The 25,177-nt window shown below is 43.1% G+C and overlaps 1 protein-coding gene across 2 annotated transcripts in view; it reads right to left on the reverse strand.

Annotated features, from left to right (window-relative positions):
* The window catches only part of FLT1 (fms related receptor tyrosine kinase 1), a 389,921-nt gene that overhangs the window by 234,179 nt on the left and 130,565 nt on the right, over nt 1-25,177 (reverse strand). For both annotated transcript variants that reach the window (XM_085621641.1, XM_085621640.1), the window contains exons 8-10: nt 19,932-20,049; nt 5,983-6,152; nt 5,512-5,668 (exon numbers count right to left, since the gene is read on the reverse strand). In XM_085621641.1, coding sequence (XP_085477767.1) covers nt 5,512-5,668; nt 5,983-6,152; nt 19,932-20,049 — 445 coding nt within the window. The remainder of the gene's footprint in view (nt 1-5,511; nt 5,669-5,982; nt 6,153-19,931; nt 20,050-25,177) is intronic.

A 25,177-nucleotide genomic window follows, 5' to 3' on the forward strand; every position in this document is an offset into this window, starting at 1 on the left:
AATAAAGATCAAAGAAGATTGAAGACATTAAAAAAACATTAAGGAGGAATGGCATATTTTTAAAATATCCATGCTTTTTGAGCATTGGTGTGCTTTGTAGCCAGCAAGTTCACCCCACATACTACTGTGCCATTGTATACTCCAAATTCTTTCCTGGGATGAAGTCATTCATTCTCATTGTGTAGTGGGAGACTCAAAAAGTGAGGCCTCATTTTGTCAGCAAACTTAAGACATTACACTGGGGCTCATGAAGCAGGATTTCTGCCAATTGTCTAGATGCATTGTTTGACCACGAAAGACTGTCCAGGCAGGAATGTGCTCTCATCAAGATGAATTTGTCTCAAGCCAAAGCGAATGGCCTATAGGAAACATTCCATCATTGAGAATGTGCTACTACTGGACCCTGTTTCAGGGACAGTTGTTTGTTGTGGTAGGATTTGGCAAGGAGCATGTTCCAGCTCTGTTTACTAACTTAGTGATTCTTAGACCAATGAGTTAGCTGTCTAAGACTACAGGTCTCATTTATAATTCAGTGGTAAAGTAACATTCTCCAGTTCCTGTCAATAAATGCTCAACTTTCCACCGAAAGAATTTCCTACCCCATATTATCTCTACTGGAAAGAAAATTGAACCTGTGGATTTGTCGGCCCTGATTACCAGTCAGGTGCAATTACTGTGCAGAATTTTGCTCTACGTGATCACATATGGCCCAGTCTTCTCACATCCAATTTTCCTGGGGTAGAGGGGAGGGCACTCAACATGATTTTACCGGCTGGTGAATCGCATGAGGCTTTCGTTGCAATTGAAATCAAGTCACGATCTCCCGTTCTTGACAAACCTCTTCTTCAGTAAAGGGACGGTTTGAAATGTCTCCCCTGCTGAAACTATTCTTCCCTTTCTCTCCTAAGCCCTTCCAGCTCCCACTCCTCCCATCCACACTCACTCCACAGGGAGCCACTACTAACTCTGAATGGCCAGAATACCATGTGCATATGCAATCTGGTAACAGTAATTCTGTACTTTGGAAAACAGCATGGAAGTACGCCTAACTCATAATCAGGGCCTATATTTGTATTTACAATTTTTTCAGAACTCAGAGACTTTTCCTTTACAACCTAAATCAAAATCTACTCTCTTAGTATGAGTTTTACAGAGACAACGTATATTCAGCCGTGTTCGCTGCAGGAAAGAGCGCTGAGGTGGTGGGGCTGGCTGGGGGGGGGGGATTTCGAGAGACGACCAGAAGGGAAAAATAAATAAATAAATAAATAATTTCCCTTTGTGGTTGTCTCTCGAAATCCCCCCTGGCCAGTCCCACCACTCCATCGCTCTTACCTACAGCGGCCGCAGCTGCATATATTACAGTACATGTATCAAATTGTTCTACGGGGAGATAGGTAATCAATGGTAGAAACTTCACAAAGTTTTCTTAATGGATTGATGGCTGTTGTTGATTGAATGTAACAACAACAATCTAAACAGAGTGATGCTTTCAAGGCAGTTGCTCAGATTGCCTATTGTGGCTATGGGGATATAAAGCATTCATATCCAATGTCTTGCCTCACCCGGATGGGCTTCCATTTATTTCCATCTTCTCAAATAACACAACTAAGCTTACCTTTTCTAAGATGATGAAGCAGGCTGCTGGAGGCAACTGTTGTAGTAGTTTGTGCTACTGCGTACCAGAACATACCATCAAACCATGTTGTTTTAATTGAGTAATTATCCACATTCAATAAATACAAGAAACAACACTTTTGTGTATGGCTTATTATTATCCAGCTGTTTAAGGAAAATTGGCACGGTAAGATACTCAACAATTGTTTTCGAATTTGAGCACCTTACAAGTATTCATTACATAACCACTGAATAAACATACATACATTCATGTCCCCCAAAGATTTGTGTAGAGTTGTGACTTTTTGGATTCACAAAAATCCAGACAAATTTGCATGGCGATCTAGGCCAATCATATTTTTACATTTTCCATACATACTCCTACTCTTACTCCTGAGAATTGTCTGCAAGTGGATACCTCTCAGGAGTAAAGGCACTGTATTTTGCATATTTAAATAACTTTTCCTTTTTTTGTTTCCTCATGGAAAACTTATATTGACTAGACCTCTAGTAAAAATGGGGTGGAACTTTGGTTAACTTTTCAACTTCTGAACACATTCTCCAGTTCTTTTTCTGGATTAAATGCATATGTGAAAGGGGTTAGAAAAACACTGAAGATCCTTAAAGCTTCTTGTTCACGGGCATCACCACCTTACCAATGGCCACCTCTCCTCCCTCCACCTGGGAACACCCATGTTCTGTCCCCGACAGCAGAAAATCTGCTATACTTGTTTTTCCTCAATCATAAGTAGAATTTGCTGTAAAACATAGCACATCCCGATTTTCTAAATTAGAAACTGGAGTTGCCACTAGGAAATGTAACGTTTTGAGCAGTTCCATACCACTTCAGTAAGCAAATACGTTGTGTTGGATAGACCCTGAATACAAAAGATCAATATTTGTACTGAGCAAGCTGATATACTAATTTTGGGGAGCATTTAGTACAAAGCTGAATTAATGTACATGCTACTTTCTGTTAGATAAAGGAAATATGCCTAGGAAGATCATTACATAGATACTCTACATGCAGGAGTAATCTAAAAATTCTCAGGGATACGTTAGTATTATTTCCAGTCCATTCAAAGCAAGAAATGAAACAATTATGCTTGATGTGTGGAGTTCAGCTAAATCACGATTAATCAAGAAAATTTCCTCATGTCTCGGGTGTTGGTGTTTGATGTTAAAGAAGTCTCTTTCTGCACAGTAGTGATGAAGGAATTGGGCACTATTGTACTTCGTCTGTGTAAATCACAGCAGTGCCTAATTCAAAGAAAAAGTGTATTTGAAGGAATAGGAATGGTGCAATCAGGGGAAATACTTTTATTTCTGCTATTTTTTTCCTCTTTCTATGTGTGCTGCAGAAGCTGAAAATGCCACTAATGATTGTTTTTGTGCAGGAAGGTAAGTAGGGTGATTTTGCGAGAGAGGAAACAAAAGGTAAATATACTGAATGTCTCACTTGTTCTGGGTTTACATGTGTGACTGTATGATGTGTGGTCAATGCACTTTGCTCTCAAAATGCACATCTGCTGTATTTCCTAATCATGAAGTCAAGCCCCAAACAGGGCCCCTTCCATCGTGGGCCTGGGGCACATGCAGAGCCCCCATGCACCTTCATGTACCGAATGGTGCATGGCACACGGTGCATGGAGGTGCAGGAAGTGCTCCTTTACCCAGAGGCTTGTGCTGCAGCCCTTTTCCTCGCCTGCAGCACAATCCGCTGTATAAAGGAGCACTTTGCAAACACCAACCCGCTGGCCGCATAGTAATGTGGCAGTCAGACCATCTACTGCTTGTCGGGCAGTCTCCTGACTGCCGCGATAGCAGTCGGCAGTCCGACCGACCGTCATTATAATCAGGGTCTAAGTTATTTGGGAAGGGACAAATTATAATGATACATTTTTAAAAATAAAACAAGAATTACATCAAACTTTTCAACCAAGTGATTTGCATAGTAACACCTTCAGCAGATTCCATGTACGTGCTTCAATGGCGAGACCTGCTGGCGCTCTGGGATCAGTTTAAGACAAACCGTAAGCAGCCATCAATATCCCACAGCGGATTTTAGAATCACCGACCAACATTTTGCCCAAGATCACATGAACTAATCAGTAGCAATACTCAAAGTAATCTTTTCTAGATTGGGGAAAGATATGGGTTGAATTACATCATCAAAACTGTGACACTGGAGTCCAGTTTGCAACCTACCATTTCCACCAAACATACATCTGAGGGTCTCTAGGGGAAGACGCAATAACATGTTAAAAGAAGGCAGAGCTTAATTCGTCATGTTTATGTTCAGCATAGAGTCCATCCAACAATTTATATTATCAGATTATTGAGTATTGCTTACCCCAAATTTGAATCTGACCTTAAGGTAGGCAGTGGAAGGCTACCTGGTAACAAGTGAAATACTTCATAACCTTCTGATTTTTAGATGGTGTGTATCTTTTTATGGTCTGGCTTGAGAGCGCAGCGGTCACCAGGCGAATATGTGAGCATCACTAGAGAGTTTCTTTGGCTCCACCCACATGCCTGGAGCCAGGAGTATGTGTTTTGATTGGACAGAAGTTGGGTGATTTCACAAAAAAGTGCTTGCCCTCTACAGAACTGTGATTATTTGGTTTATATATGCAGATGCCTGAGCTTAAACTTTCAGGGGCACACACATGACAATGTAATGCTATTAAAGTGTCCTACATAACTAGATAATGTATGGTGTTTTTCTCCGGCAGCAGCACAGATGGGAGGAGGGCAGTCATTAACCCACATGAATGTTCAGGTCTAGCTGGAAAGTGCAACTGTCACCTGGCCGTTTAACCTACACCAATATTATTCTACCGTTTTTTGTTTCCATACCATTCCTTTGCTATTTTCTTGTAATGCTTCACATTACCATACAACATCCCTTTAAAGCCAGATTTATTGTCATTTCCAATGCTTGTTTCTATATGGTCAGAAATGCAGTTTCAGAGTTGGGGGGCTTTGGTATAAAAGGTCTGTCCTCAAATCTTGGATTTCCTAAATTTCACGAAGATGTCTGTAGCACTCAATTGTGATGGCATTTGATGAATTTCGCAGTCAAGAACCAAGGGCCAGTGTGCCAGAGCTGTTTGTGTACCAGTCATAGGGTCTTAGCTTGGATCATCTTCTTGACTGATAACCAATTCAAGGAATGTAGTAAAATGAAATGCAACCAAATGTTTTCATTCCACATAGAAGTCGGTGCATCCTTATTCGTTATCAGTTACAATCAGTGGTAATTTGTGAGTTACTATAATGCTACAAACAACAGTTTTGTGCAGTAAGGTATACACATTGACTGGTTTTCAGAAAAAAGATTAGCTCAATTGTGAAACTGGCAAGGTAAATAAATATATATATATAATGGTAGATTGCAGTTGAACCATTCACATTTGAGAAGTAGGTAACATTTAAAAAAAGAACCATTAATACATCGATATGGGGCAAGATAAATACAAATCAATAACTGTTTCTCAACACAACTTAGAGGTATAAATATACTTTGGCTGCAGAGTGATTAACATTGATACATATGTAAGCTATCATTTTGATTTAACGTAATGATTTTTTTTTCTACATACAGATCTTTTAAATCTCTTAAACCGTATCTATATGCTTTACTTAGTGTATGAGATACATACACTATGTGAAATAGGAAAGTAACTAGAAGGAATCTAAACAATTTAAAATGTAAAATACTTATTGGGTTGAAGAGTTATTGATGTAGCCAGTTTGGAGAGTTTTTGTCTTCTACAATAAAAATGCTTCTTGTTTCTTTGTATTTGCAAATTTTGGTGAATAAATTGAAGACTATTCGTAGAGACTCTAACACAAAGGACTTCATAAATTCAAGTAAAATCATGTTCTTACCAAGGCCTGGAATAATTATGTCCACATGGGTGCCATATCCAGCGGATTGTTGGTGAAGGAACACCGTACACGGTGCATATCAGGGTTTGCTTGCTGCCCAGTGGATACAGATTAGGATCTTGAAATGACACTGCTTTTTCATAAATTTGTGGTTTCACTGAAAGGACATTGAATGGAAGACCAATCATTACAGGAAACCTAATCTTTGATCACAATGGTTTTGGAGAGAAGCATGCGCATATGTAAGATGTAAATTGGCCATATTGTGAATTATGTAACAATATGCCTCAAGGCCCATGCTGACATCATCAAACAAAGTAACTTTCTAGGGTGCTTATTGGTGACAATTGTTAGCAAACCAGAACTGGGCAAAAAGAACTTCATTTTTTTTCTCTACAATAGATGGCAACTTTATCATTGGATGTGGTAAGTAAGAAGTGTGAGAATTGATGGATACATTTGTAGAATTACCATTGACAGTCAGAGTGCTGGTAAGGCTTTTAGTCAAGTTCCACTGTGGAATTTTCAATACAATGGTGTAGTTTCCAGCATCCTCTTCGGAAACATCCTTAATTGTCAGGACGTACCCATCAACTATGTAGCGTGCACACTTTTCAGCTGCAAGTAAGTCATCCTTATACCTGTTATAAAGAAGAAAGGTTATATTAATGTGTGTTTTTGTTGTAGTGCAATCTAAATATCTGATCCTATTTGGATTTTTCCCAGTATGAAGAGGACACTGAAACAGTTTTCCACATGAAAGGGAAAGAGGAGAACTGAAGACACATAATCCAATTGCTATTCAACAGCATTTGTTTGAGCACTGAAACTTAATCTTAAAACAAAACAGTGTTTATGCTTATAAATTGCTTTATCATGTTCTTCTTTATCAACTGCTCCTAATTTTTTCCTCCTCTAGACATTAACCTATGTCTTAGATACTTGGGGGTCCTCTTTAACTCCCAGTGTTTCTTTGTTACACACATCAAAATCTCATTGGCCCGTGTCCCAAAATATTAATTTTTATATTGTATTTATTTGTTTGAGTTTTATATAGCGCTGGCTAGACCTGGAGGTATCAGAGCGCTTTACATAAGGAAACAACGTGTTACAAGTTACAAAAATAATCAAATTAATTATAGAAAGGTTACAGGTTCACTACAGGAATTATTAGCGACCATGAAAAACCAGATCCACAGAAAAGAAAAAAGAAAAAGGCCAGGGAGAGCAGGGAGTCCACAGGAGGGAGTCAGCAGCGGAGAAAGAGACAAGACATAAGTCCGAGGTCCGGCTGGGTAGGTGACGGCCATAGCGGTGTGCCTGTCTCCCCTATAGCTGTCGGAGCAGCTTCACCGGGAATCGTTCATACATTTCGGACTCCTCCGGATAAAAATGAGGATGAGGAAGGGACCAAAAGTCTAAAGTCCAGATACGGGCTGGTGGAGCTGACAAGGGTGGCAGTATAGGAAGGGAGGTGTAGCTTGGCAGCCATCATAAAGTCAGCCAATTCGAGTCTGCTGATCTCCAAGGTGGTATTGTCTCTAGATTTTAGGATTGTTTCCTCAGCTAAGCCCATTAATTGAACTCAGCAGATTGGAGCCCCTGTTCCTCTCAAACCACATCTGAGCTGTGAATCCGAATATTGTTCTCTCGTGACTAGACTACTGCAAATGCCGGTCTCTGGCCTATGAGAATCAGAACTCTTAGGATCTGAACTTTCTACAATACAGTTTGCTAGACTAGTAGATGGCTATTTATGTCAGGATTATTTGTCAATGTAAACTGCCTCCAATATCTGCCCCTCCACTCCCAAATGCACCACAAGGGCATTTTAATTACAAGGAATCATAACCACAGTTAAAAAAATCAAAAAACATTTGCAGTGATACCATTTGTTATTCTCTTCCTCAAAGTACCTTCCTGGGAAAGACACAACATCCTCACATGGAAAAAGTGTTTTGTCTCAAATAGAGAAAACAAAATCCCTCAAAATGAACTCTGTGTGATTTCTGACAACTGCAGGTCCAGGACCATAGAGTCCTTTCCAGATGCCATTAATTTAATAGGTTTTATTTACTGGTGCAGTAATTGTCAGAATAATTGGGGGTGTCTAGACAATTGTTTGGGGGAGGCTGCATTAAGTGGTGTCATTCTATTTACTATGCTGGTGCTCTAGAATTAAATAAAATATTGGATATTATTTCTAAGACTAAAGATCCTTCAGTAGTGCACACACCTGCTCGGAGATTTTAACTCAGTTTTTCAATATGCCACTTTAACTAAACATCAAAATAAAAACAGACATAAAATAAAACTTGATGTGAGCGTTCAAGATTTGAACCTCCAAAATTAAAACTGTGAGCTATCTAAATGTAATTTGTCATTTCACTTCTCAAAATCCCAATACCAAAACAGGAGTCACTCAAGTGAGTTAGTAAACTGCATGGGAATCTTGTAGCCAGCATGAATTTCTCACTGTGCTCACACCAATCTTTCAAGCAAAAATAGCTTTCTGGCAACAGACACAAACCCACGCCGCCCAAGCCCATGTAATACAGTCTAGATTGCTTCCTGATCATTTAGCTCACGCAACCTTTGTTGGAAGCTTAATGTAATGAGCCAAGTGAGGCTAATGACTTGAAAAACCTTGAGATCTTACAGAGATAACATTGTGTTCATAAGGTTCTTGAAAAGGTATTAAAAGATCAACTTGGGGTTATTCTTGATGCAGTTTTCTACAGCCCCAATGCATGCTATTAGTAAAATATGATGTCAGTGTGGCCTGGACTGTTCCTGTTGGAGCAGGAGCAACATTGATATGCATATGGAGGGTCTCGGTCTGAAGTGGCATAGTGGGTGAAACACAATGCAGTGGATGTGGCCCGAATGATTGCCAGTGGATGAGACCTTTTGCAAGCATTCCTTCCATCAAATTTTTGTTTTCTTCACAATGTAACAGGCAACATATGCCAGGATAAGATCAACTATGTTACTAACAAGAGTGTTTTTTTTCCTGAAGGGTAAGCAGTGCGTTTGGGGATCAGCCAATTGTTCGGGCCACTAAATAAGATGACATCAAGCCAAAAACAGTAAACTGACCTGAGCGCCAGGACTTCTCATTTTGTGCATTCAATAAAAATGACACTAAATACATATGTTTTGGAAAATGTTATTAACTAATTCCAGACTCAATTTGCACTGGTGTTTAGATTATTTGTGTGTCTTTTTTACACCTTTGGTTGTTTATAGAAATTGTGTTGTTGAAAACAACTTTTTAAATTAATATGTCCTAGTTTTTTTAATATTAATGTTTAATATTGTGATTTGTTTTACAAATATTTTATAATAATTTTTATAAATTGTTTTCAGCACTTTACCCTTTATTGCTAAGGATAAAGTGGGAGTAGTAAATCTGATCTCCTCCCCCAAAGTTCAATGCTTTCCCTATTGTTGCTTAGCTTGGAGAGGGAATAGACCATTTTCCCCTCCAAAGTCCAATACTTTCACCAACATTGCTTAGGTTGGAGCTAGAATAGTATATCGGACTCCCCTATCCCCCAACAAAAATCCAACACTTTCCCTATTTTTCCTTGGATTAGAATAGGAATGTAAACTCTGGCCCCTCCAAACTCCAATGTTTTCCCTACTATTGTGTGGGTTGGCGTTGGAATAGTAAATCTGAATCTTCCACAGTCCAACACTTTCCCTACTGTTGCTTAAGTTGAAATAGGAATGCCGCAAGATGGCCAACGGGTAAGGAGCTCTGGCCGGGAGCTCCCCGGTTTTGGGATTGCCTTTTGGCACAAATCCCTGGCATAAATCCTCCCGATTAGACCACCTACACCACTGATTGGACCTCCTCCTCACCGGAAATCCTTGGAACGTTTTTCTGGGATTTCCACAGCCAACCCGCGGCTTTCGCTGACTTTCTTCAACGAGCGAGATATCCAGAGTGACTGCCCCAATTGGAGCCCAGCTTCCTGGCCAAACGCACGGCTGCACGGCGCAGGCAGCTGAGAGGCGATGGGCTTGAGACAGCCCCCCCTGTGCTGTTGTGGATTGTCACCTACCTTCAAGGCTTGGCCATGGCGGCTCAGCTTCCCGCTGCGACTTCCTCCTTGCTTCGCCTCCTGTGGCTGCTGCTCTCGGCTCGCGACCTGCTTCACCGGATGGTATGGCGAGTGCCCGACGCGACGCTGCCGCCCTTTGCAGCTCCCTGATTGATTCCCAGCGACTGGTGGAGAGAGCGGTGAGTTCCTGGTTTTTCCGCTCTCTCGTTTTCCCGTGACCGAGAAGTTCCTCCCCCCTAATTGCTGTCTCGGGGTTTGATGGTCTGGGTTCCCGCCATTTTGTGCTGAGTGAAGATATGAAGACAACCCGAACCCTCCATCTTGATGGCGTGGATTTGTTTCTCAACTATCCGCCTGTTGCCGAACTCTGACTTTATTTCCCCAGCTGGACTGTCCCCTCTAACGGGACACCTTAGCCCCTTATGACAACGAGGATCCGTCTGAGACATCCACTTCGCCCCCCATCTTCTGACCCTCTCCCTAGCCAGGTTGCGCCAGCGTGTTGTTTTGAGGCCGGTCCCGGGTATTGTGGATTGCTTGTCCCCAACCTGTCTGGTTTATTTGTTGACTTTGTGACTTCACGATGTTTAGTCGATCTTGTTCTTGTGTTTCTTTTTCCCCCAGGTAGACTATGCAAAGCTGTGTTTTTTTGTTCTATGGTAACTGATGCAGGTCTGTACTACTGTGTGCTTACTGTGACTTTGTAATGTTCCCCTGATGTTCTTTCCCCCCGTCCCTGTGATCCTGATTGTACCGGCCTGACCTTAAAATGGCGGCCAAACTTTCCCCCCGGACCGCATCTTCCCTTTCCCTCCGCAATCTTTTGTTTCCAATGTTTATGCGTCCTCCACATTCAGCCTATGCTCTTGTCACCCTTTAACTTGCTTTTACTGCTAGCCCTCCCATTTTAGACCATGAGGGTAACTGATTTTGATTAAGCTACGTTCATATTGGCAGATAACTCATATTATTTTCTTGGGTTTTTCCTACTACCTCCAACGTTAGCTGCTCTAGGGCAGTAGGCGTCTGTACCAGTGCACCTACTCTCATTTCCCCCAATCCACTGTATAGGTCCTCCCCTACCGCTCATCTGTCCCTAACAGCCTCCATGAATGTACTCCTTGCCAAAGCACTCCCTCTCCCCTTGTTGGGGAGGGCTCTGACATTTTTGCCCCGGAGTCTCAGATTCCCCTCTGAGAGAGCCCACAGTGTTAAGGGTTTCACACATAGCGGAAAATGGCCTATAATGGCCTCCTCTAAGGTGCCCCTTGCCAAAGCACTCCTTCTCCCCTTGTTGGGGAGGGATCCAGCAATTATGCCTTTGAGTCTCAGATACCCCTCTGAGAGAGTCCACAGTGTTAAAGGTTTCACACATAGCGGAGGTTTGGGATTGTTCCCATTATCGCTGGGAACTCAGCACCGTACCGTGTAAGGCGCTCTCTTTGAAACCTTTTTGATGATGGTAATGTTAATGACATTTATAAAGCGCGTCGATTACCCAGAGGTGTCCTTGCGCTAGCTAGATCTTCTAATGGCCGTAGGCAGAAGAAAGGATTTATTGTGACAGGATTATTGTGAGAAGAGCCAAGTTTTTAAGCCCATTCTGAAGGACAGAAGATCCATAGTGTTTCTTAAATGAAACGGCAAATCATTCCGAGCTTTTGCCGAGCAATGAATGAAGCTTCTGCCACCCCATCGGGCTTTTTTTATACGCGGCACTATGACCAACTGCAAACCCTTTGATCGCAGTGTTCTTTCAGGAATATACCATTGGAGTCGCCGTTTTAGATAGTCCGGCCCTGTGCCTTGGAGTGCTTTAAAAACCATGCATAGAGCCTTAAAGCGTACTCGACTCCTTACTGGGAGCCAATGTAAATTTTTGATGTCTTTAGATACCAAGGAAAATCTCGATGTTCCTGTGAGCAGTCTAGCTGCTGCATTCTGCAACACTTGTAGTTTGTTCAAGGATCTTTGCTGAACATTTAGGTAAAGACTATTGCAAAAGTCCAGTCTCGCCATTACAAGAGCCGTGACCACTATTTGTCTGCTTTCCAGGGGCAAAAATGGCAATATTTTCCTAAGCATTCTCATAACAAACATTGTTTTTGATGCCACTGCATCTACTTGGGGCCCGAAGGTGAGTCTCTCGTCCACTATTACGCCCAGGTTTTTAACCTTTTTTGTGGGAACAGGGAGAATGCCCATCGAGTCCGGCCACCAGTTGGGTGTCCAAAGGTTGGCATTGTTCCCGAACAATATGACCTCGATTTTACCTGAGTTAAGTTTTAGGCAGTTCTCTGCCATCCAACTTCTCACTGATAGCATGCAATCCTGGAAACGTCCTTCAATGCCTGCCTCTTTGCCTGGTGTCAGAGATACCATAATTTGGGTATCATCCGCGTAAGAGCTGAGACCAAATCCAAATGCGCTTATAATAGGGGCCAGAGCGCTGATGTAAACATTATAAAGGGTAAACAACGTTTACCCCAAACTTTTTCCCCGCAGGGAATCACAACGCGGTCGTTACAACGACCGTGTTGTGATTCCGCATACCATTACTCCGCAAGTCGGAACAACGACTTGCGGAGGGGGGGGGGGGGGTGTTGGATATAAAATCCAACACGTTACCTAGTGTCCGCACAGACTGAAGTTGGAATAGTAAATTATACTATTCCAACATCCAGTGCCCCCCCCTCCGCAAGTCGTTGTTCCGACTGGCGGAGTAATGGTATGCGGAATCACAACGCGGTCGTTGTAACGACTGCGTTGTGATTCACTGCGGGATGACGAGATACATTCATTATAAAACGTCGGACTGAGAGAGGATCCCTGTGGAACCCACAGGGCAATGCAAAATGATTGGACTGATAGTCTCCCAGTGCCACGATTTGTCTTCTGTTAGCAAGAAAAGATCTCAAAAGATCTCAGGCTTTCCCACGGATTCCACATGCTTTTAGACGGTCCATTAGTATAACGTGATGGTACGTGTCGAAAGCGGCAAATAGATCCAATAGGATCAGTGCTGCCCTGCCTCCCCGATCAACAGCTTCCCTAATCTCCTCCATGGCTTTAATGAGTGTAGACTCTGTGCTGTGTCCCTCTCTGAAGCCATATTGAGAGGGATCCAATGCTTGTGTCTCCGCTAGAAAGATGCTTAGTTGTCTATTCATTATTTTTTAGATCAGTTTTGCTAGTAGTGGGAGTCTAGAAAGAGGGTGAAAATTAGTCAGGTCTTTAGGGTCCAAGCTGGATGATCTCCTCTAGGCTGATACTTTAACCCTCTGATGTACTTTGGTGACCGAGCAACCTTTGGCCGATGACCGGTGGAGTTGCCCTATGCAACTATTGAGGAGTTTGGCTCTGGTTCCCCCCTTGGCCGGCACCTACCCTTCTGATCATCAGACAATGTTTCTTTTCTCTTTTCTTGTCGCTCTGTTGTGTTTCCTACCCCTCCCTCACCTCTTTGCTCTCTCTCTCTTTATCGTCCTCTTCCATTCCTTCCCTCTCTCCCCTAATCTCTCTCCCCCTGCCTGCTTTTTCTTCCCCATACCTGATCCATGCCTTTGTAACTCATGTATCTCCAGTAACTACTTACCTGAAACTGTTGTAACTATGTAACTATGTTTTGAAGGAATTGTACCTCCTCATATAAAGCGCTCTGATACCTCTGGGTTTAGCGAGCGCTATATAAAACTTTTCAAATAAAGGAATAGTAAATCTCACCCCTTCAAAGTCTAATCCTTTCACAAATATTGTTTAGTTTAGAGTGGGAAAAGTGAATCTGATCCTCTATATTGAGGCAGTTTTCCTACTGTTGCTTAGATTGGAGTGGAAATAGTAAATCTGACCCCACCAAAGTCCAATGCTTTCTCTATTTGTTACTACAGATGGAGTTGGAATAGTAAGACTCAGTCCTCCATAGTCAAGTACCTTCATCAGTGGTGCTAAGGCTGGAGCGGAACTATTAAATCTGACACCCCCAAAGTTCAACACTTTCCCTACTGTTTGTTAGGTTACAGTGGGAATAGTAAAACTATTTAGAACTACAAACCGACCTGCAGAACTACAGATTGACCACCAGGAACCTCCTCTCTCCACCCAGGATACCACCTACACCATGAAATGCATCCACTTGGGAGCGCCCACAGACCCATGCTCGCACCACATCTTCAACCTTGGAATCCAAAGAATCAGCCAGGAACTCACCACCCTGCTTGACAAAACTATCACTACTGCAACATTTCCCGATGGCTGCAAACACCTCAAAGTCAGACCACTACTCAAAAAACCCTCCACCAGCACCAGGGAACTCAAAAACTACCAGCCAATCTCCATGCTCCCATTCCCAGTGAAGGTACTGGAAAAGATCATCAACAAGCAACTCATAACACACCTGGACGCCTCCCAATCCAGCTTCCGCAGCAATCACAGTACCAAAACTGGCCTGCTTGCAGCCATCGACGACATCTGAACCCTCCTCGACCAAGGAGAAAAAGCAGCTCTGATCTTCCCCGACCTCTCTGCAGCCTTCGACACCTTACCCCACCATACGCTGATCAAAAGACTCCACCACATCGGCATCCAAGGCGATGCAATCAGATGGATCACCTCCTTCTTCACCGGAGGAACCCAGAGGATCCACCTCCCACCTTTCACCACCGAACCCCAGGAGATCACTTGTGGTGTCCCCAGGGCTCATCCTAAATCCCATGGTTTTCACCCATATATAACCCAGCTGGTCCTCCCTGTCAGATCCCACGGTCTCAAAATAATGTATAGGAGCAGACGACACCCAACTCATCCTCTCACTCACGACCCCATCACCACCAGAAAAAACTTCCACAGATGCATGACAAGTGTCGCTGACTGGATGAAGAACAACTGCCTGCAGCTGAACACAAACAAGATGGAACTACTGATCGGCGGCAACAGCAGCAGCACACAGAACGACTCCTGGTGACCATCAGACCTAGGACCGGCACCCACTCCCTCCGACCACTCCAGAAACCTTGAAATCATGATTCACAACAAGCTCACCATGAAATCACAGATCACTCCCGTCTCCTCTGCCTGCTTCCTCACTCTGTGCATGCTACGTAAGATCTTCAAGTGGCTACCCCTACACACGAGGCGCACCGTGACCGATCCCCTCATCACCACCCGACTGGACTATGGCATCGCCACACACCTCAAACAGAGACTTCCAACCATACAGAACACTGCAACTAGACTCATCTTTGGCCTTTATCAATTAACTCATATCACAACCCACTTCAGGTAACTTCACTGGCTCCCCGTAGAGATGCAGTTTCAAGCTGCTGACCCATGCAAACAAGGCTATACAACCAAGGACCTGCCGACATTAACCACCGCCTGAACTTCCACCAACCATTGAGAAGACTACGCTCCACCGCACTCTCACTTGCCCATACTACCCGCATCTACTGAAGCAGAAGTGGAGGACGCGCCTTCTCCCACATTGCAGCAAAGACCAGGAACAGCCTCCCCACATAACTCCGGACCATCACCTCACTTCTGGAATTTTGAATGGCCCTCAAGACAAGGCTGTTCGAATAAGCCTTCGGGACCTGCAAGAGCCTGGATACCCTTTCGGGTGATTAGCCACGCTTTATAAATCCTGATTGATTGATTGATTGAACACTTACCCCTCCAAATTCCATCACTTTCTCTTCTGTAGCTTATGTTGGAGGGAAATAGTATGTTATCTTCCTGAAGGACAATTCTTACCCTACCGTTTTTAGGTTTAAGTGGAATGGTACATTTTATTCAGTTAAATGTATTTTGTTTTTTTACTTATTGTTGCGCTTCAAATGTTAATTTTGTTTTTGGTTTAGTTTTTCTTTTAAATGAGTTTAAATGTTTGATATTTACTTTAAAATGTTTCTGTTTATTTCTTTGGATGTCAAATTTCAAATATTTTCCCTTTCTTATTGAAGATATATCTATTTTTATTACTTGTATTTTTTATATTAGTATTTTTCAACGTTGGTTATATTTTTACTGTAATCGTTGTTTTGTGATCTTTGTTTCTTAATATATTTTGGTATTTTTTAATGTATATTTGTACTGCAATATAAATTTTAATATCAAAGCAACAACGGCGGACCTCCTATGCCGCACCTCGTGCCAGTTCCTATATGTCCGGTCGCTGTGCAGATTACCCCTACCCCAGCCGTTGGATGGCATCACCGTGCTCCAGATCAGAGAATAATGCAACAAAATGGGGGTGCGCAGCTTAAGAAGTCAAATGGACCAGTGTAGATAGAAAAAGTAACTTCTTTATTCAAAAACTTCTTTTAAAATTCATAGAGTTTAGACAATCCAGCCAACGCGTTTCTGTCCCATATAGGGAACTTCCTCAGGGCAAACAATATGTCACTTCTAAAGGCACACTTTAAAAGGGATGTCAGCAGAAAGTTGTTAGAAATAGTTAATTAGGAGTCGGTGGCTCTTCACAAGGTGCAATATAATCCTGTGTACTCCTGTGTTTGGCAGGAAGACTTCCCCCGTATGTCTGGGAAGAGGGGGTCCAAATATGGTGAAGCGGCCCCACAGGACAAGATCAGCGACCAAGTGATAGCTGTATGTGGCAGAAAGAACTTCCAATCGATATCTTGAAAAGGGGATCCAACCATAATAAGGTGGCCCCACGGGAAGAAATCAACAACCAGGTATAATCTTTTATAATCACCCAGGACACTCCAAGGATGGATGGTGTCTTGAGTCAGTATGACGAAACAGAAGCAAAGGTCAATTGGAAAGTTGATTTGGAGTGCCTCTATAGTTTCATCGCCTCACCAAGAAATGTTCAAAAAAAGTAATCTTCATAAGGTATAGTGTATTGCACCATATCCCATATGTGTAATAGCTAGAAAGGGTGATTCCTCCACGTCGCAAACAGATCTGTCCTTCTTCCTCGTATTTTTAATTTATTCAGCAGTATGAGTTTAAATAATGTATTTTAAAATGTGTATTTTAATTATCTAGTAATCATATTGAATAACTTTATTTTTTCAAATTTGTAATAAAAATGTTACATTATATATAATGTTTGTCTTAAATGTTTTTAGTTCTCATAAGTATGTGTTTATTCTTTGTATATTATTATATTAGATATTCTCATTGAATGTTTTAGTTATTACACTATTTAAATACCTTTAAAAATATATCCTTACCTGTAAAATGTATAGCACCATAATATTTTGTAGACAATATTTTGGTAGTTTACATGACAATGTTTGTGTACAAATGATACATTCTGTACACTGTTCTCATTCAATGAATGCCCTGGCCTAAGCCTTAGTGTGTCTGAAGATGGGGGGTAGCAATCACATGACCTCTCTTTGTCATTCATTGCAAATGTCCCATTATTTGAAGTGGTAATACTGTAAACAGCAAATACTGACACAAAAGAATGCAGTATCTATTGGGTACGGTATTCTTCCTCATTCTGGGTTCTGCACTTCAAAATGTAGGATATTGTGGCAGTAGTGTATGTTTCTCCTGTCCTGTGCTCTAAAACTCAGTTTGCACTATTTTAAATGCATACTGTATGACCAGTTTTATCTAATGAAGTCCCATTAGAATGAGTGTCATAGTGGTGTAGAGGGCATGATGTACAAAGTCATTTAACCCTCATAAACCCTTAAGTCATGTAAATCTGAGGGGTTGTGACCACTAAAATGTCATGTTATGCTGATAGTGTTTTTATAGTGTGTTATTCACCGCAAGGGTATCCAGCAGGTGTGTGAAGCGAGCCCTAGAGGGCTTACTTGAAAAGGCATGTCTTCAGCTTTTTTTGAACGTCAAGAAGAGAGGAGGAGGATCTAATGTGTTGAAGGAAGTCTTTCCAGGCTTTAGGAGCCAGGTATAAAAAGGCGTGGCCCCCAGCTCAACTGGGACCAGACCAGAAGAGCGGGGGTGTCTGGAAGGTTGGTGGAAATGAATGCGGCTGTTGAGGTAGGCCAGGCCTGTGTTGTGGAATGCTTTGTAGGTGTAGGTGAGGAGCTTGAAGTGTGCACGCTTGTGTATCGGGAGCCAGTGGAATTCCTTAATATGTTGTGTGATGTGGGCTTAGCATGGGAGGTTCAGGACTAGTCTGGCTGGTGCATTTTGGATTGTCTGCAGTCTTCGTGTGAGCTGGTTGGGTATGACTTCATACAGGGTCTGCTGGTAATGAGGGTTTGGGTGATTGTTTTCCTGGCATCCTTTGGGTGTTGAAGCAGAATGAGACCACTGAGTTGACTTGGGCTGTCATGTCCAGTTTGTTGCCTCTAATAAATATGAGGTTTCTTGCTTGCGAGCAAGGAGTGGGGTGGGTACATGGTCTGTGGGGCACCAGGTAAAGTCCCATAGCGCGGTGTCTTTCCCGAAGACCATCACTTTGGTCTTGTCCGAGTTTCAATTTGAGGCAATTGGATTTCATCCAGGATGCCACTTGGGTCATGCACGTGCTGAACGTGTTCCTGGTGTTGGGTGTTTTGTCCAAGAGGGGCAATATCATTCGCATGTAGTCAGCTTAAGTAAGGATGTTGATGTTCGCATAATATCGGCCAGATGAGTCATGTAGATTTTGAAGAGCGTCGGACTGAGCAGGGAGCCCTGTTGGACTCCGCATGTTCGATCTTGTGCTTCAGCAGATTATGGGGGCATGTTAATTGTTTGAGTTCTTCTGGTGAGGAAGGAGCTGATCCATTTGAAGGTGTGTCCCTGGATGCCTGCTTCACAGAGTCACTGTATTAGGATGAATGGGAGACTGTGGGTTCACCGGATCCCCAGAGTGACTGGTCTTCATGATTGTTTTGGTTTTGTTTTGTAATGGAGTTCAACTTGGTGATTGTGTTGTCTTTGTTCATCACTGGCAGACTTCTGGAGAGGACCAGGGGGTCTGGTTGTGATTCAAAGTTGCTGTATAAAGCTGTGATTTTGCTACAGAAAAATTTTTGAGAGGTTTTTACACAGATCTTATGATGGGCTGATGTTGCCAGTTGCAGCTGTGGGTGTGGTGAAGTACTTGACTATTGCAATGATTTATTTGCTGCTGTTGGAGCTGATGTTTATTTGTTCTACTAGGGCCTTCCTTGGATTAGCTGGTGGTACCTTCCCTAGACGCCTTTGAAAGTGTATTTTTCACTGCCCATTTTATGGGTCTCCATTTCTGTTCTAGTTGTTTGTCGTGCCGTTTGGTCATCCTAAGATCTTCTGTGTACCAGCTGGTTTGAGGTCTACTTTTTGCTGTGGCTTTGTTTCATGGGGGCCAAAGTGTCAGCTCAGTTGGTGATCCACTTGTTTTTGATGTTGCGTTCCAGGAGAACGGTGAGATCCAATTTATTCTCTTGAAGGGTGGTCGTCCAATCCGTCTCTGTTAGGTTGTTCCAGTGTCAGCATGCAGGGACTGCTATGGGAGATCTTCCTTGTTGATTTGTGTTTGCTGGTCCCAAAACATTAATATTTTGCCAGAAACTCAAAGAAGAGTCCCGTAGAGAGCCCTTTCCCTTTCCGAATGTTATCAAAAACATAGTTTAAGAGGAGGCAGTAGTGCCTAGGGCCACTGCTTACTTAAAAAAAAAAGCTTGTGCAAGTTTTCTTATTTTTTTCATATTGTTTTCTCAAAATATCCAATTTTCCTCCAAGAAAAGTGGGCTGTATATAAAAAAGATTGCTTTATTTATAAGCAATCGGAGGCTTATTGCTGTGACAATCGGAGTGGGTTGCAATTTGTGACTTACCTCATGCATATTAATGATGTAGGTCAAGTTGTGTCCCACTAAGATTCTGTATTTTGAGAACTGACCTATTAGTACATAGGTCCATTTGCAAAATACCGATGTATTCGGGAGAAGTTGTGCTCAAATTGCAACCATTTTGACCAAGTCCATTTTAGCACCTTCCCAAATAAGACATTGCAAATTGTGAATCGTCATTAGTCGCACTATGTGATTTCTTGTTTGGCCTCTTTGTACCAGTCCCTAAGTGAATTAAGGAAGTGCCAATAATGTAAACGACCCCCATGTATCCGCGCCTTATATGCAATTCCGCAGATGTCACGTTTCACACGTTTGCAGCTATGTGCAAATCACTTGCTATTGGAGCTGTTGCGGAAATACCAGCTTGCGCTGCAAGAATTCTCACAAGAAACTAGGGTTTCCTATGTGAATTCCTCCCTGCTATTTCAAATCTCTTTGGCATGAAACGCACAGCTTCTGAACTTCTCTCTACAAAGCTTTTCAGGAAGGAACAGTGGAAATGCTCACATGAGATAACAACAAGCCTCCACTCTCACTCCGGCTCAGTTCCTGTGTGCTTGCACGCGGCTCTGGATAAACTCACCATAAAACCTCTGGCGAGGGAAAGGCTTTCACTTTCATCGCGAGACGAAAGGACTTCTGGCCGGCGATGGGCTCGAGGGCACCTTGCCTTCGGTTCTTCACCTTTATGAAGGCTTTATCTGGAAAAGGGAATGAAATATGAAGAAAATGCATAAATGAATGCGATTAAATGATGATCGACATGAATTATATTATGAGCAGACCTTCCTGTTTTCTGTTGACTTTTTTTCAATAAGAAACAGAAGCAGACCTTTATTTGAATACCACTAAGGTCCATGACAGTAACACCTTGCAATTAAGGCGCTTAGAAACAACAGATGTGATGGATGAAGCGCTACATCAAAAACAAGTTATTATTTCTCATCTTTGTGCCTTAGAGTGCTGAGTAGGCCTGGACAAAATTTCAAGCACACCAGAGTAATCGGAGTGATGTCTGTAATTCGGCGTTACTCTTTGATGCAGAATTACCAATAATGATGTCATTACTCCTGCTTGTGTAATTTGGGGGAAAAAATCCTACAGTAAAACGCAATTAACGAGCGCGAACCGCCGCTCTCTAACCATGTTCTGCTGCATTTAGCATTATTTCTTAGCGCAAAATTGCATCCTCGTGCCAATTTTGGAAGCGAGGTGCATTTGTGCGCTAAGAAATAGCGCTAAATGCAGATTTACTCTTGTAGAATTCTTAGATAATTCTGCATGATTACGCTACATTGGAGTTACACCCACATCTAGTGCTGAGAACACTGATAGCTTATGTGACCTATCCCATGCTTCAGCCACAACATTTGTAGGTTTAAATCTATTTAATTGGTCTTCAGAAAAAGAGAAAATAACCGGATGCAGATTATATCCTCACCTACATCCACTGGCCGGTAAGGTAGATAATAGACATGGGAGGAGCCTGAAACTGGTAAAGAAAAGAGTGACAGCAGGGGGGTAGGGGCGGGTGTTAAGGGAAAGAGGAATATGGGATGAGTCAATTTCTCAAGGAATAGTCGAGTGGAGATGGGAGGATAAACACAGGAAAATGTGGAAAGGGGGTCAATGCTCGGCAACTACTGCATCTTCAGTGAACAATGGCATTATGCATGTTTCAAGATGGCTAGTTGAATCCAGGGCGTGCATCCCTCGGGGGAGTGGCAGTGTTCTCCAGACCCCTGAGGTGAAGTATTCGCAAGTACGCTGGACAGGTCGAGTCCCTGAAGTTTTGCGCAAGAAATTGTATACAGGGTCTCCATGTTTTGTCGAATTGTTGGAGATTGTGCTCTACGAATTACGTCAGTTTTTCCATGTCTAGGAGGTCCCACAGTTTATGTAGTCAATCAGCATGAGTGTGCATCATCTCTGTGCCCTACTTCTACAAGATCAATTGTTTGGTGGCACAAAGGGTCAGCATGATTGCTCTCCTCGTTATGGAATGCAATGAATAGGTTAAAGAGTTGGGATGACCTAGCAAGACGTAGCTGGGGATTTGGGGTATTTCAGTCTCATACATGTCATTGATGTCTGCCAAGATCTCTGTTGAATAGTGGTGCAGATTAGGGAAGTGCCAGAGCAGGTGGGTTAGCACACTTCGTTGGCCGTACCTGTGCCAGCAGCCCACTTCGCATCCTCGCCCCCATTTAGCAATCCTGGCCGGAGTGTAGTACCAGTAGTGTGCTACTTTACGTAAGGTTTCCTTTCCCAACATGCTATGTGCTCAGGTGTGGGCTCTTTGTAAGATATCACACCATCACTGGCGAGTGAAGGTGCGTTCACCTTTTAGTTCCCACCTCTTCTGAGCCAGGGATTTACTTAGGGTTGTAGGCGCGTTCCGGAAGGCATATATATCAGTGAGAAGACTCTTGTCATCATGGCGGGTGAGAAGCTATTTCTCGAAAGGCAGGAGGGGTCTGCTATCGTGTGGGCACTCTTGAGGATGTGTCACTCAGTGCCAGATAGCCACATAGTGCCAATATACGGTAAGGGGCACTCCATAGTTGGCATGAATTTGTGGGATGTCTAACAGACCTTAATGGTCGAAGAAGTCTTCTATTCTCTTACAATTGGCAGCCCTCTATGGTGTCCCGTCCCAATCCAGATTTCCTGTAAAGGGGGTTTGCGGTGAGATGTGTGTGGAAAGCTTCTTGGGCAATTTAACCCTGCCCCAATAGTGGCTTGCACAACTGGTAAAATATAGATCCCCAGTGGGCGATGTTCTTTAGGTAGCCATCTGATTTTCCAGATGTGTATCCCTGGTTTAGCCGGATCTATAAACCACCAAAGCTTTCAGTGTGTGAACAGTTCCACTCCATCAATGTGTCGCTACTGGGCCGCTTGATAGTAACGCATTAAATTGGGAATGTCGAGGCCTCCTTCCGCAATGGACCGGTAAGCTTGCTTCCATTGCATGCATGCCCTCTTACCCTCCGATATGTAACTTTCAATCAGATTTTGTGGTTTCGCATGTATCTGAAGGGGTGTTGTAGAAGAAGGGTCTGCATTAAATAAAGAATCTTTGGAAGAAGGGTCATCTTGATGGCCACTATACTATCTAGAAAAGAGATGGGACCACCTTTGCTAGGCTGTATGTCGGTGCAGGCAGATGTCAGCAGGGTTACATAATTACGTTCCAACATCTTTTCTATGGTATAGTGGATTTGGAGGTCCAGATACAGTACCCCTTGAGTTGCCCAGTGTTGTAATTTGGTTTATTAGTAAGGGCACATAGGTACTTACACCTAGTAATAACACCACAATCACAAACAAGGCCCAGTCAAGTTCTCAATAAATGAATCCTTGCTCAGCCCTTGGTAGCTTGGCTGTGAGCAGACAGACCTAATATAAGGAGACAGGTGTGTAAAGCATTTAAAAACACCAATGTATTAAATACGTAAGACACAACACATAATGAAATAAAAACAACAACAATCCAATGTTGGAGACCCGCAATATTAATTTTTAAAGATTAAATCCTTTCTAGTGCTCAAAAGCCAAAAGTGCCAACTTGAGACATCTGGTCTCGCTTGACCTGGACAAAGTCAAATTTTCAGGCCGACTGCGATAGAGCGTGGGTCAGATACACTGAGCAGTAGGGCCCAGTCAAGTTTTTACCTTCTGAGTTAGTCACTTTTCTTTTTTTACTTTTTCTCTTGACCTTAAGTGAGGCTTCTCGTTAGGCCGGTTTGCTAGTTGACTATGGCAACTTGCTTCAGCCCGGGGCCTTGGTGAAATCCTCAAGGTCTTGGAGCTCCAGAGCTTTCAGTGGGACAAACCTGAATTTCAGGCCGGGTAGCAGTTCGACATCAGTGGCTTGACTCTCAACGATGGGTCGGTCAACTTATGGAGCTTTTTCACAAAAAATCTCCAAATGAGTCCAAACTTCTGTATCTTCTTCCAGAAGGTCCTTTTTGGTGCTGAAAGTGTCCACAACACCAATCCAAAGTTCCGGAATCTCTGAGTTGCTCTTTGGAACATTGGGACTACAAGACCCACAATGCATCTGGCCAAATCCTTAAAAGTCCACTGAACACTGTCCAGCTGGGTTCTTCTTGGTGGAGATAATGCAGGTGGAGCTCTTTTAACCTGTTGTTTTCAGGGAGTCCACTCCTCAAACTTTTAGAGTCAGGCAAAGTCCTTCTTTTGCAAAGCCCAACATGATCAGCAGGTGCAGTCCTCTTAGTGCAGTCCAGGGGTTTAGCAGGGTAGTCCTCATCTTCTTGTTTCTTCCATACAAGGATCTGAGCTGTTGGACCACTCTCCCATATATATCCAGGGTTCTGGGCTGGCAATCAGGGGGGCACCCCTGACTAGTGGGGTGCAGAAAGCCACCCTCAATTGATGACCACCTCCCCTGAAGTGTGGCATATTCTTGTCCCAGAAAGCACTGTTCCTTAAAAAACCAAATTGAGAAAATCTCTCCTGTAGCTTCAGGTCTCGCTAACTGAACCTACAGGTATGCTACCTTTTCCTAACACTCACCTTCCAGCCTCTATGCTAAGTCAATTACAGGGGTCTCCCCTCTGGCCGGGGTGCAGGAAGTGGGGGGTGGGCCTGGCTCCTGTCCTCACTGTCTTTCCCCCTTTGAAGACCAGTTTGGCTACCCAGACCCATTCCTGCCTTTTGCTCTGCAGAAGCAGACCTCCTCTCACCAGATGCCTCCTTTGGCTCAGCCAGGTCACTTCTCATGCAATCAAATTGCTTGGGTCAGCCTGTCAAAGGCTGGCCAGTCAGAAGCGGCTGCTACAGGACTGAATTCAGGCACACCAGAAAAGCAAGTTCTATAACTTCTTTTGTGCAAAAGTTTTAAGTCCAACCTCGGCAAGTTGCTGAATTTATTGCAACTAACATTTTCATACTTTGAAGCATTATTTTATCTCACTCCTGGACGAGCAAGAACCTCCAACACATGACCTAGTGCATATGTTACATTTGATGGGGACAGGGAGACACCTGACAAAGTGGCTCTATAAGTATATGAGCAAAAATGCCCTCGTCCCTCACTACACTATGCATCGAATTGGAATCAGGGCCAAGGGGAAGCAATAACAGATAAGGAGTGGGAATCCCTTCTCGCCTACCCTAAAGCAGTCTCACGCAATGCACGCTTTAAATTTATCCAATATATGGTTACGCAACGAGCGTACCTTACACCGCACCATTTACATAAGATGTTTCCAGCGGTGACAGCGAATTATCTCCGTTGTGTGGAGACGGATGCAGACTTCATCCATATGATATGGGCTTGCCCTGCATTGTCCACCTATTGGGCGCAAATAGCAAAGATATTGAAAGAGTTGGTGGGTGGACAAACATGGAACACGGCAAAAAGCTGCCTGCTAGGGCTTTACCCACACCCCAAGGGATATAAGGTACAGGCGCGCTTTGCAGATTTAGCACTTTTAATTGCAAAAAGGCTGATAACCAGGCGGTGGAAAGCAGCAAGACCACCAATAATCGCTACATGGAGGGAAGAAGTAGAACAATGGGGCTTGGCTGAAAGTGGGACAATTCGGAGAGAAGAAAAACAAGGACTTCGAAAGATACCCATCGCCATGTCCTGAGATATGCTACTAGAGACCTTCAAAGCCTGGTATGGGACGAATAAACTAGAGATGCAACCATTGCGCCTGTAATGCTAACAGATAATTAATCATGCTCTGTCAATTGTAGGGTTCTTGGATAACTGGCAAGGGATGCTGTGACACTTGTTTAGATTGGTGTTTGGATGGAGCCCGTTGACTCCTATAATACATTTATGCACTA

This window comes from Triturus cristatus, chromosome 8 (genome assembly GCF_964204655.1).
Source record: "Triturus cristatus chromosome 8, aTriCri1.1, whole genome shotgun sequence".
In the NCBI taxonomy this organism is placed as follows: domain Eukaryota; kingdom Metazoa; phylum Chordata; class Amphibia; order Caudata; family Salamandridae; genus Triturus; species Triturus cristatus.